Below are 14,353 nucleotides of genomic sequence, written 5' to 3'. Positions count from 1 at the left end.
TCAACTGAGAGGGTTCAAAGAAAATATAATTGCAAGATTTATACTTTACAATACATTTGCAAGGATATCGTAAAAGAAATGATGCCCCCATTGCAGCGACCCCTAAATCTTTATTAATTTTCAAATATTAACCGTGCATTGCAAAAATTTTAAACCTAAACGAATCAGGAAAAGCACTTTAAATATACAAACAATGTTCTTGATCTAAAAGTTTTAATAACAGATGTTCTTCACAAATAAAAGCGACGCAGTCAAAATACACTTCCCCCTCCCCATTTGCGGTTTTGACAATCGCGATTTCACATATTCGTGATTTTTTGTGGAGGGGGAAAAAAGACCCCCCCCCCATAGTTTAGCTTTTCCCCCTGGCGTCCCGGCCTTACCTGGTGGTCTAGCGGGCTTTCGGGGCAGGAGTGATCTTCCTACGCTCCTGCCCTGTGAAGATCGCCAATAGGAAATGGCTGTGGGGAGTTCCCGTCGTAGTCTCGAGAGACTACGGGAACTCATGCATCTAAATTTTGTGGCGTATTTCGACTGGACCACAGAAGAAGGTCGTTCATAACCGAAACACCACTACTCTTTGCTGTGTGTTATATGGATTGACCTTATTTAGACTGCATCACTTTTATTTGTGAAGAACATCTATTAAAACTTTTAGATCAAGAACATCGTTTCCACAATTTCCTCTTGCTTTTGGCTTCCCCTTTTTTTCCGTGGAATTATTTGGTGATCTTGTTGCTTTTGGAATACTGACACTCGAAGGTTCAGGCTGAATGCTCTCTCCCCCACTTTTTAATCATCCTTCTTAGGGCTTCAGCACATGCACTAATTGTAGTGATGAATCTGTTAAAGGCCTCATACTTTGGCACATGGAAAGAAGATTCTAAAAAATCCCGAAGTCATCAAGAGACATTCTTAGATTTCAGATGATGTCCGGATGGGACTGATTTGATTAGAAGCATTTCACCCTGGGTAGAACACATAGCATCTCAAAGAGCATGTTGGCAGCGATCAGAGCTGTGTTACCTGAAACAAAGATGACAAACGGATTTTAAAAAATTAGTTGCAGTGTTCCATGCATACTATGTCCTCCATCCTGAGAACGGGTGCATGTTATTTGGCTAGCAGGAGCTTACCATTGGCAATGGTGAGCCATAATCATAGTAACATAGTAGATGACGGCAGATAAAGACCAGAATGGTCCATTTAGTCTGCCCAACCTGATTCAATCTAAAAATTTGTTGTTTTTTTTTTTTTTCCCATCTTCTTCTTAGCTACTACTGGGCAAGAATAAAGAACGCCTTGGGCCCTGAGAGCCGTCAGAGTGGAGGAGTAGCCTAATGGTTAATGCAGTGGGTTGATTACCCAGGGAACTGGGTTGACTCCCACTGTAGCTCCTTGTGATCCTGGGCAAGTCACTTAAACCCTCCTTTGCACCAGGTCAAAAACAGATTGTGAGTCCTCTAGGGACAGAGAAAGAACTTGCATATAATAAAATGTAAACTGCTTTGGTTGTACCACAAAAAGGTGTATATCAAATCCATGTCCTTTTACCTTTTACTTTTTTAAAAATCTAACCAATGTAGTTAGAAGGTGATGGATCACCGGAATTATATTATCTAAGGACTAGGGGGCATGCAATGAAGCTACTAAATAGTACATTCAAAACAAATTGGAGAAAATATTCACCAAAGGCCTCTTCTATCAAACTGAGAAGATTTTAGCGCAGAGAGCCGCGCTGAATGGCCCGTGCTGCTCCCAATGCTCGTAGGAACTCGATGAGCATCGGGAGCAGCTCGGGCCAATCAGCGCAGCTCACCACGCTACAAACTGCGATAGAAGAGGCCCTAAATGTGTAATTAAACTCTGGAATTCATTGACAGAGGCTGATAAAAGCAGTTAGCTTAGCAGGGTTTTAAAAAAAGTTTAGATTTATATATATATATATATATATATATATATAGTCCATAAGCCATTATTAAGATGGACTTGGGAAAATCCACTGCTTAATTCTAGGATAAGTAGCATAAAATATATTTTATTCTTTTGGGATTTTACCAGGTACTTGTGACCTGGATTGGACACTGTTGGGTCTGTCCCAGTATGGTGACACTTATATGCAACACACTTGTAGTATGTTCAGATATGCACTAGAGACATCTTCAGTTCAACAATTTACCTATTTTTTAATTGCAAAATCAGAATCGCACTTTATGATGAAAGTTATCATCTACTTTGCATGAAATTTTAGGACTTCCACATTCACAGGGAATGTTTTAGCCCAGCCAATATTTTATCAATTAATTTAAAATGAAGTGTTTTTTTTTAAGCCTGGGACCTTCCTCTCGTTAAAACTGGAGGATTTATAACACAGGGAAGGCAATTAAAAATGATTTGCCTGGATAAAACAGTAACAGACCTTTTTAGAATTGCTTATCCTATATGATCATGTTACAGCATAATCCCACTAAACATTAAAAGGTATTATTTTTTATGTGTAAAGGATTTTAATAAATTGTGTGACCCCCCCCCAGATAATAAGTGCACACATGAAAAGTACATGCTTGTTTTAAACTATTCATGTGCAATCATTTCTGGAGGCATAATTTGGGCAGAGCAGAGGCAGAACTATGATAAATGCACATATGTTTTAAAAGTGTGGGTTTAGATTTTACTCGCACTTTTTTCAGGGTGAGTTTTACACACACACACACACACCGATGCCTTCTTCAGAGCAGGTATAAATGTTTCTATTGCTACTGAATCTAGGAGTGTATTTAATAAATCAGCACATCTTTGTACTTTTTGCAAAGGCATTGTATTATAAAACGACCTCTGGTGTATAATGTTTACCTGCCTTAGGGGGATGTGGTCCTGGGGATTGTGTGGCAGCCAGGTTTGGAAACACTTTTGAATTTTTAAAAGTACGTGTGTTCTCTTGCTCGAGGGGGGGAGGGAAAGAAGCTGTGCATATTGAGTGGGTACTTTTTTCTGTATAAAATTTTCAAAGTGATGTGCACACTTTTTCTCTGAAATCTGGTGCAATGGCCATAGTTAAATATGACCTGTGGACTTTACAAGTATGTAGGTAGGTTGAAACTTGCCCTTCTAAGCCGTAAAGGCATATCCTTTGTTCTGGTTGTGTCCACTAATGCCTCAATATGATCAAAAAAGGAGCGTACAGCAGCAAGAGAAAATTCTGGTCTGCAAATGCCGAGCTTCTGTTAGAATTTCAGATTAATTTAAATACATACATTTCCTCCCATTCTGTGCAAACCTGTTACCGTTTTGACCAATTTGAGGCCATGTAATTAGTTAAAGGGGTTCTTGACGAGGTCTGAATGTCGGTTTGATTTTCAAGATATCCGCAATGAATGTTAAGCAAATGTTTGCAGACATATCAAGTTTATTAAGTATTTGATTAATCGCTTACTCAAATATCTAAGCGATGAACAAATCATTCAATTTACAGATAATACAGGGGTTATAAAAGACAGATAGACACTGAACAAAACATATTAAATTAGCGACTAACAGAATAAACAGAAAAGGAAAACAAAGGGAAAGGCAGGGCAATGAAATACAATAATAATGATAGAAAGAAGGACGATTATGGTAAAAAAAAACAATAGGAGGGAAATAAAAGAAGTAGCCTTATGAGAATAAGCAAAGATAGGCTGGGACTCCTAAATATCATAAGCGTCTTTGAAAAGAAAGCTCTTAAGTTGACTTTTAAATTTATCTAAGTTCTTTTCTTCTCTGGTTTAAGAATAGGGTTAGTTTGCATAGTTTAGATAAAACAGTAACAGACCTGAAAACCAGAGCTGGCTGACGCTTGAGGCCCTGGATGTATTTTTATTTTTTTTTTTGCGATTTACCACTTTTTCACGAAGAGGTTCACCCAAAGCAGTTTACAATGCCTTGAATAGTAATCTTAACTGTGGACTGGGACAGTGGAGGGTTAAGTGATTCGCCCAGTCACGGGGAGCAGGTTAGGACTGAACTCGTAAGCTGAGGGTGCTCAGGCAGCAGCTCTAACCACTAGGCCACGCCTCCTCTCCCCTGTAGTAACTACGGTTCTCCTGTCGGAGAGAGAATCAGGAAGAGTGAGTTCTTTTTCCTCTGCGATCTCAACTGTTGAGTGTCGGCAGCCTCTCTTGAAACTCACCAGAAGCGTCATATATCGGTGCCACTTCCACAAGGTCACACCCTACAATATTCAGTCCTTGGCAGCCACGAATAATCTCCAGGGCCTACAAAAATAAGACGAGAATCACTTCTTGTGTAACAACAACAACAAAAAAAATCTCCTAATTAAGGCCCCCCCCCTTTTACTAAGCCGCGGGGTAGAGGTTTCTACAGTGGCCCCAAGTCCTAAATACTCTGACGCTCACAGGAATTCTATGAGTGTCGGAGCATGTAGCACTCTGGGCCGCGGTAGAAATCTCTACCCCGCGGCTTAGTAAAAGGGGGAGGGAGGGGGGGATAAATCATGAGTGGGTTAGAACGCTTGTTAACCTTTCAGACAGTGAAACAAGAAGACACAGTATGAAACTTAACAGCAGCTTAAACACAAATCATAAAGGCCTAGATTCACTTAAGTCGGCGATCGTCGCGAAACCTGTTTTCACAGGTTTAGCGATGATTGCTGCTGACCGACCTGATTCACAAAACGGCCCACCGCGTGTTTTTTCCCCTCTATCGCCCATTTTCCGATCTGGCCATGCAAATTAGTAAAACCCCATGCAAAATAGCCAAGCGACTGATTCACTTACATTGATTGGCTATTAGCATTGGGTTTTACTGATCCTAAACCCAATTGCAGTAAACCTGTCGGTAACTGATCTGCCTGTTTTGTTTTCATTTTTTTTTCCAATGGCGCAGATATTTTGCATGTATTACACAAGCAAAATATCTGCCCTTAAAAACACAAAGCAAAACACCCCACCGCTGCCAATGGCCCTCCACTAATACCCCCCCAACAATCGTGCCACCCCCCCTCCCCCGGACAAACGCGGTAACCGTAAAACAAACAAAAAAATCACTCTAAGTGATACTTATAAATATGCTGTATGGATGATATAATGTGCAAAAAATTTTTATATGCTCAAAATCATGGAGGAGGTAACTGGAAGAAACCCCAACCCTACTGCCTCACTGCCCAATCATCGCATATGAAAAAATGAGAAACAGATTATATTGTAACTTTATGAATAAAATGCCGAAAAAGGCTTAAGGTCTTAAAGAGTGTGTACGTCATATCATTCAAAAGAACTCAGCCAACTTATCTTTTTAGCTTGCAGGTTCCGAAGTGCCACGTTTCGTTCCTGCCTCAGGGAACCAATGAAAATATGTAAAGAGTTTTCATATGGTGGGCGTCAAAGATTCAAAAATGATAACACATGTCTCGCGTAAAAAACGGAGAGCATTTCACACAGCTAAAAAGATAAGTTTGCTGAGTTCTTTTGAATGATATGACGTAAGTCAAAAATTATAAGGAGTGAGGAAAATGCTCTCAAAAATATACAGAAGTGAGAGGTCAAAGTCAATGATAAAAATATAACTAGGAACAAGACTTCTCAATATAGGAATCAAATATAAAGGCTTGAATATAAATGTAGAAAATATAATGCAATTTTTCACATTACACGTACACTCTTTAAGACCTTAAGTCTTTTTTGGCATCTTATTCATAAAGTTACAATATAATCTGTTTCTCATTTTCTCATATGTGATGATTGGGCGGTAAGGCGGTAGGGTTGGGGTTTCCCCCAGTTACCTCCTCCATGATTCTGAGCATATAAAACTTAATTGTACCTGACTGGGGGTAAGACCGGCAATCTCAGGTGTGCCAGTTCCAGGTGCATAGGCTGGGTCAAGTCCATCAATATCAAAGCTGATGTAAACTGGTTTCTCTCCCATCTGCTGTCTCACTTCACTCATCAGTGGAACTAGTGACTTAAACCAGCAGTCTTCAGCAGGAACCACACGAAATCCCTGTGGAAAGCAGGAAAAAAATAATATCATCTGCTGATTGTGACAGGAAATTTTGTGAAAGGAAAGCAGGCAAGCCTGGAACAAATGCAGAATTTTGAGGTAAGGAAGGGGATTCATGTACTTCTCTTGGAAATATCCTTTTAAGTTTATGACTCCACGGAAACTACTTGCCTTTGAAGAAGACGGAATTGCTTGCTCATTGCCATCTAGAAAATAATATTTTAATAATATTTTCTGAGCCTACCTACGCTGAAGTACACGCAAGTTGACTTTACATCTAATATTAGTAAGGTCAAAAGGGAAATTATAGTTTGCCTGAGCCAAAGGGAGGCTGGTGTGAAACCATAATGAGCTCAAAAATTCTTAGGCTGGGGAAAATCATTGGGGTGATATTTAGTGGGTCATAACTTTAAGAATAATTGTTTCAGATATATCATTCTTTACCTGGTCTCTATTGTATTTGTAGGGATCTGGCTGATATGATGAACCTCTAATCCCAATCTGCACAACCCGTTTACAGTCCAAGAGTCCCTCTTCCACGCAGCGGCGGAAAGGAGTTCCGTGATAGATCTTCTCTCCCAGGGCTGTGTCTCCTGTATCTGTGTGGGCATCGATGTGCACCAAGCCTACTGGGCCATGCCTAAAGCCAAGAGATAAACCACAGTGACCTTCTCTCATTTTCAAAGCAGATGGATGTCTCAAAATGTCCAAATTGTGATTTTCAAAAGGCAGAATTTGGATGTCCTACACTGTAGCGCAGTGGTCTCAAAGTCAACCCCTTTGCAGGGCCACATTTTGGATTTGTAGGAACTTGAGGGCCTCAGAAAAAAGTAGTTAATGTCTTATTAAAGAAACGACCATTTTGCATGAGGTAAAACTCTTTATAATTTATAAATCTTTCCTTTTGGCTAAGTCTTAATAATAATATTGTCATTTATAGCTAAAGAGACATTTGATCAAGAAACTGTTTTATTTTACTTTTGTGATTATGATAAACATACCCAGGCCACCTCCAACAATAAACCCCACCAGTCAGCGGCTGCATGGTAGAGGCCAGAGCAGCCTGATGAACTGGCTAGCAGGGGTTGAGCATCCCTATCAGCAAAAGTATGATTTAGGGGGAGGGGGTTTGGCAATGGTGGTGGTAGTAGCAGCAGTACGGGGAGAGGAACTGAGAAAAAAATGCTTTTCCACCCCCCCCCCCAAACAAATAAACAAAAAATGACCTTCTGGCTATGCTCCTGCAATGGCATTTGTCCGAGAAAACCTTGACGCGGCAACAATATTGTTCTTTTCAACCAGCTTGGGACTTCTGCATATATCAGTTGCATTCTGTCTCGCCAACGCTCAAATGCTATATATTGGACTTCCTTGCGATAATGATGCTAACAATTTTAGGATTTTATCATTGTTTTAAGGCAGGGGTGTCCAATGTCGATCCTCGAGGGCCGCAGTCCAGTCGGATTTTCAGGATTTCCCCAATGAATAAACATGAGGTCTATTTGCATCGCTTAGAATATGGAATAGGCGATTTATCAAATCTTATAATAAACTTGGAAACTGCTTTCATTGTATGCTAATAGATCTCATGCATATTCATTGGGGAAATCCTGAAAACCCGACTGGATTGCGGCCCTCGAGGACCGACATTGGACACCCCTGTTTTAAGGTGACCACAAGTTGGATTTGACATCTCCAGTGTCTTCTGCTGGAACAGAACATACGCAGGTAAGGCTAGACTCAAATAGGGCACTGGTCTTTGACCTAAGGGCTGCCACGTGAGCGGACTGCTGGGCACGATGGACTACTGGTCTGACCCAGCAGCAGCAAATCTTATGTTCTTATACCCATTTATATAAGAAATCTTAAGTTGCATGCAGATAGCTGATATAGGGTGGACCAAGACCAAAGGGGGGAGGGCAAAAATGTCATCTCTGCCCCCTCCCCAACTAATGTAAACCTAAATTTAATTTCTGCCACCCCCTCCCTAAGTAAATGACATACCTGTGCTGGCAGGGATCTCCAAACCCTTCCAGCCAAAGACCTCCTCCCGACAAAAGTGTTTACATGTTGGATGGCCACTGGCACTGTCCCAAAGCCGCCAGTCTCCATGCCCATATGCTCAGTTTTGCATAGGCATGAAAACTGAGCATGTGCATGAGGAGGGGGGGGGGGACCTATGGCTGGCAGCAACCGCAGCCACCCATGTTAGTTCTTTCAGCGGAGATGAGATCTTCGACTGGCGGGGCTTGGGAATCCCCATCAGCCACACTCAATAGAGCTTACAATCTAGTCAAGCCAGAAAACTGGACAAGAAGGCGCATCTATAAACTGTGCTCAGGTGGGGGAATTACAGAGGGAACGATAAGACAGATATTGGTAGAAGGTGGGTTGGGGTTCGGAATTGAAGCAGCTTCACAGAATTGGGCTTTGAGTCTGGATTTCAACACTGCCAGAGACGGAGCCTGATGCATTCAGTCAGGCAGTTTATTCCAGGGCATACTATGCAGAAAGGTAAAGGGACGGAGTTTGCAGGTGGCTGTAGAGAAGGAGGGTACAGATAAGGGAGTCTTATCTGATGAGCGGAATGGGGGGGGGGGGGGGATGAGAGAGGAACTTACTTTTCTGCCACGGCTTGTAGTATGGGATATGTGATTGTGTGATCACCACCTGCAAAATTAAAAGAAGAAAACAAATTCACAAAGAGCTCAAGTTCAGAAAACGTAGCGTTCCATGAGTTACTGCAATACAGATAGCAGAGGCCCAGCTCAAGGCAAGAAGAGGAAATACAAGCAAAAGTAAGACTGTCGCAAAAGTGTCCTTAAGTTAGATTTACATTACATTACATTAGTGATTTCTATTCCGCCAATGCCTTGCGGTTCAAGGCGGATTACATCAAAGTTATCAAGATTTACATTAAAAGTTTGCAGGAACAGCATAAGCGATATCATAATATTTACTTAAGAAGTACCAAAGAGTTGTCGAGATCTCAAGGTGATAAATATTTGGTAATAAGAATTACCAAAGAGAAGTTGAGATCTTAAGGTGATAAGTATTGGGTAAATTAGAAGCATTTTAGACTTTGTTGGGTAGTTAGAACCACATTAGAGAGTATTAAGGGTATAGAGAGGGTTGGGGGGGGGGGCTGGGTAGAGACTAGTCGTGCTAGATGGGTTTTATGTATTTTTTGAAGAGTAAGGTTTTAATATCTTTCTTGAAGTTTTTTAGAAAGAAAGAATGCTTTGTAGCTTATATAGAGAATGACATGGGGGACAAATTTTTCCCCGTCCCTGCGGGAACTCATTTTCCAGTCCCAGCCCGGTGAGTTCCATTCCTATCCTTGCCCCATTCCTACAAGCTCTGTCCTCATCCGCACAAGCCTCAAACACAAAAGTGGTGCCTTTAAGTGTGAGAGGGAATTCAAATTTAAGGCTGTCTTTCCTTGGAAAATGCATTACTTTTGACTTTTTATATTATGAGTCGGGTGACAAGCGCGTCAGCGCGATCTCGATAAGCACACAATCTTCAATTTTACTGTAGTATGAAGGCTAAGTAGTAGGGGCAGTTATACAGTATACGATGGTAACTGTTTCTTTTTTTACTGTATTTAGGGAGACCCTTGATACAGCGCCGCTAGGCGCGAAACATGTCGGGTTAGACTCTCAGACGTTGGCTGATAAGCTAAGTATTTACACTACTTTCATATTAGAGATAACATCTTTTATATAAAAAAAAAATGCACGAAGTACTATATAAGTTTAAAAATATGAGCAGCCAGTGATGAAGTGCCACTCATTCTCCCCGCAGTCACAAGATAGTACAGCAGAGGAGTGGTGGGGCTGAGGCATACTCGTGCATTATATGTAAAACCGTTTGTACTAGTCCAGCATTCTGCTACTTTACTGTTTACACCATTACTTTTGACTTGGACACATCAAGCCACTAATGTACTTGTTCGAGCTTACTAATGATCGCCTGGATTGTCTTGAAGACTATCTGAATCTATAGGATGTAATAGCTGAATGTCATCTGCATATGCAAATGCATTGAATCTGATCGATTGGCAAAGAGTCATCAGGGGAGCCAGAAAGATGTTAAACAGAAGTGGTGAGAGGATGGACCCTTGCGGAATTCCGTTAAAAAAGTTTGGCAGGAGGGATGTCCATTCCCTCCTGCTGGCAGGCTTGTTTCTTCAAAATGGCAGGCCTTCCCTTTCCCGGTGCATCCTGGGATGAACTGGGAGGGGCCTAAGGCCCTGATTGGCTCAAGCGCCTAAAGCTCCTCCTTGTAATTCATTAGCATAGGATTCTTGGTGGCTGCTACGAGGTGCATTTAATGTGCATTTTTTATCCATAGGTTTTTCTTGCAGTCCCTATGTCCTTTATAGACAAGTAGCTTCTATATTGATGTATATACTATCTGCCTCATTATGATAGTTTTCTGTTTTATTTACCCCTGATGCAGCCCTTAATGTGGGCGAAACACGGCCTGTGTCAGGTTTTATGTGATGAATTTGATGCGATGTCTTCACAATAAAATGGAACTTGGTTTCTACGCATCTTTTTGGCTGTGCCGCTTTTTGTGGCTTACCATTTTGGATTCTGCAGATCACCTGCCTTGTTTTCTAAGACCCTATTTACTTTCTGTGTGCCTCTTATATGTACATTTAGATTTGCTTCCAATTTTGTGCACTCACCAAAGAAAGTATGTATGACAACTTGTGCATTACCCAAGGATTTAACATAGATACTTTTTCTTAGAGTAACGGGGTCAGTATTGGAAAATGTATGTATTAAACATTTTTTATGGGGTGAATATGGGACAATCTGTGCATTCTCCAGGATTAATGGGACAATGCAGGCATAAGTCGCTCAAGAGTCTCTCTCACGACTCTTTTCCTTACCCAGTGTTAAGGGGGTACAATTGACTGCCACTATTTTCTGATAGGCCTCCCGGATTCTCTTGCAACTGTCTTTTAGATCGTAGAGATTCACATTCACATCGCCAATGTCGGCTACATTAATGGAGTGGAATGGAGCTGCTCCTGTGCTGGAATTATATCTCCTCACCATTACGGATTCAGCTCGAATATACCTCGGACCAAACCTGTAACAAAAAAGAGAGCCAGATTCAGGTATTCAGGACATTGCCAGTAGCAGAGGCAGCGTGGTATGCAACCCTATATATTCTCTATGGAAGTTTAGCGAAGGCAGAACTGTACAAACTTGAGAGAGAAAATATACACACTCATCGTCAAATTCAAGAGGGGAAAAATCTGTACCCTTTTCCTCTACTGCCAACTCCCCACGGGAACTCATTTTCCCATCCAGTCCCGGCAAGATCTTTTCCTGTCCCTGCCCCATTGCTGAAAGCTCCATCCTCATCTGCACAAGCCTCAAACCCTTTAAAATCCTAAGTAGCAACATTCTAGAGCTCAGATTGTGATGTCATAATGCCTAAGCTCCGTCCCTCAAACACTTTAAAATCCTAAGCAGCAACATTCTAGAGCTCAGATTGTGATGCCATAATGCCTCATTCCACCAATGCCTAAGCTCCGTCCCTCAAACACTTTAAAATCCTAAGTAGCAACATTCTAGAGCTGAGATTGTGATGTCATAATGCCTCATTCCACCAATGCCTAAGCTCCGTCCTCATCTGCACAAGCCTCAAACCCTTTAAAATCCTAAGTAGCAACATTCTAGAGCTCAGATTGTGATGTCATAATGCCTAAGCTCCGTCCCTCAAACACTTTAAAATCCTAAGCAGCAACATTCTAGAGCTCAGATTGTGATGCCATAATGCCTCATTCCACCAATGCCTAAGCTCCGTCCCTCAAACCCTTTAAAATCCTAAGTAGCAACATTCTAGAGCTCAGATTGTGATGTCATAATGCCTAAGCTCCGTCCCTCAAACACTTTAAAATCCTAAGCAGCAACATTCTAGAGCTCAGATTGTGATGCCATAATGCCTCATTCCACCAATGCCTAAGCTCCGTCCCTCAAACACTTTAAAATCCTAAGTAGCAACATTCTAGAGCTGAGATTGTGATGTCATAATGCCTCATTCCACCAATACCTAAGCTCCGTCCTCATCCGCACAAGCCTCAAACTCTTTAAAATCATAAGTGTTCGAGGATTGTGTGGTTAAGGCAGAGCTTACTGGAATGGGACAGGGACAAAACTTGTGGGGACGGGACGGAGAAAAATTTGTCCTCGTGTCATTCTCCACTCCATACTACGTTCCTTCTCTCATGCTGTACCACACACCTGAAATAAACTGCCTGTCATTACATCAAACTCTGGCCCTAGTACGTAGTATTCAATTCCAGGCTACAAGCCCACTTCTTTGAGGTTGCCAATCGATCAAAAAGGACATGACCAGGGAAATTCAGACGTCTGGTAACCCAAGGGAGGAGTCAGGAGCTGGAGAGAGAGAGAGGTCATGGCACAGGATTCCCCCCCCCCCCCCAATGAGTGTGTGGCGCAATGGTTAAAGCACCCTGAGGTTGTGGGTTCAAACCTACGCTGCTCCTTGTGACCCTGGGCAAGTCACTTAATCCCCCCATTGCCCCAGATACATTAGATAGATTGTGAGCCCACCAGGACAGAGGAAAATGCTTGAGTTCCTGGATAAATTCATGTAAACCATTCTGAGCTCTCCTTGGAGAACAGTAATAAATAATGTGAAAAGTTTCAGCCTCTGGTAACCAGAGCTGCTATTGTGACATCATAATCCCTCATTCCACCAATAAGAGCCAACCTCTTCAGCGATGTCACAATGGCTTGATTGTCCTATACTCAGCTCACTGTAACTACATTTTGATTTCTAGAGTTGCGCAGTGGTTAAAGCTACAGCCTCAGCACCCTGAGGTTATGGGTTCAAACCCACCCTGCTCCTTGTGACCCTGGGCAAGTCACTTAATCCCCCCATTGCCCCAGGTACATTAGAAAGATTGTGAGCCCACCAGGACAGACAGGGAAAAATGCTTGAATAAAATTCATGTAAACCGTTCTGAGCTCCCCTGGGAAAATGATATAGAAAATTGAATAAATAAATAGTGTGAGAAGTTTCAGCCTCTGATAACCAGAGCTGCTATTGTGACATCATAATCCCTCATTCCACCAATACCTAAGAGCCAGCCTCATCAGTGATGTCACAATGACTTGATTGTCCTATACTCAGCTCACTGTAACTACATTTTGATTTCTAGAGTGGTGCAGTGGTTAAAGCTACAGCTTCAGCACCCTGAGGTTGTGGGTTCAAACCCGCGCTGCTCCTTGTGACCCTGGGCAAGTCACTTAATCCCCCCATTGACTGAGGTACATTAGATTATGAGCCTACTAGGACAGTCAGGGAAAATGCTTGAGTACCTGAATGTAAACTGTTCTGACTTCCCCTGAGAGAACGGTATCGAAAATTTAAAAAACCAAACCAGATGACAGCAGGGGATTCCTGTGGCAATCCAGAAAAGAGCCAGTCTCTGTTAAGGTAATCCAGAAGCCTTGGGATCTGGGAAAATCCTGCTTTGCACCAGGACATCCCTGTTTACCGCTTCTGCACCGTGAAATGTATGAGTTGGCTCCTCACCTTGCTCCAGGGCGGTTGGAAGTCCCCGTGTCCAGGGGCACCCCGACAAAAGCCGCCTCCAGCCCCTCGGCTGAGTCCCGGATGGGCAGTTTCATCATTGAGCAGATCCCCACCATCCTGGCTGTGTTTTGAGCACTGGGTGGCATGTTGAAGGGTCCCTGAGAAGCCCCCCGCTGGGGCAAGGGCTGATTATTCCGCCAGGACTGCTGAAAAAGTGTCTTGGATCTGGGCAGGAGGTTTGCAGGTGGACGAGAAGCACCGTCTCGGCTTCTGCTGCTGCTGCTCAGCCAAGGCTGTCGCTTCAAACCCAGGCAAGGACTGGCTGTCAGAAACCTTCTGGGGCACAGAGCGACCAGAGACGCCATGCTGCCTGGCACTGGAAATAGCAGCACTCGGCTCTCTCCTGCAGGCTCAAAGTGCAGCTGCTGACTTGCAGAAGAGACACTCCTCCTCCTGCCCTCTGTCCCTTTGACTTGTGTGAGAGACACTCCTCCTCCTGCCCTCTGTCCCTTTGACTTGTGTGAGAGACACTCCTCCTCCTGCCCTCTGTCCCTTTGACTTGTATGAGAGACACTCCTCCTCCTGCCCTCTGTCCCTTTGATTTGTGTGAGAGACACTCCTCCTCCTGCCCTCTGTCCCTTTGACTTATATGAGAGACACTTCTCCTCTCACTCCTGTCCTCTGTCCCCAAATGAAAGTCTTGTCCCTTAAAAATATGGTTTTATATATTGCAGGTGTCAGAAAGTAACAGATAGAAGAAAATGCCATG

The 14,353-nt window shown here is 42.7% G+C and overlaps 1 protein-coding gene across 1 annotated transcript; it reads right to left on the bottom strand.

Moving 5' to 3' along the window:
* Positions 1-67: 67 nt before the first annotated feature.
* Positions 68-14,067, bottom strand: AGMAT (agmatinase). Its single transcript, XM_033922120.1, has 7 exons — positions 13,585-14,067; positions 10,901-11,103; positions 8,619-8,667; positions 6,442-6,637; positions 5,818-5,997; positions 4,169-4,253; positions 68-1,026 (listed from the first exon to the last, which is right to left on the bottom strand). The coding sequence occupies exons 1-7, from the start codon at positions 13,947-13,949 to the stop codon at positions 953-955; spliced, it is 1,152 nt and encodes a 383-aa protein (XP_033778011.1). The 5' UTR covers positions 13,950-14,067; the 3' UTR covers positions 68-952.
* Between the last annotated feature and the right edge of the window lie 286 nt (positions 14,068-14,353).

This window comes from Geotrypetes seraphini, chromosome 15, assembly GCF_902459505.1.
Source record: "Geotrypetes seraphini chromosome 15, aGeoSer1.1, whole genome shotgun sequence".
In the NCBI taxonomy this organism is placed as follows: domain Eukaryota; kingdom Metazoa; phylum Chordata; class Amphibia; order Gymnophiona; family Dermophiidae; genus Geotrypetes; species Geotrypetes seraphini.
The sequence above is the reverse complement of the archived record's forward strand: the minus strand, read 5'-3'. Positions and strand labels throughout refer to the sequence as shown.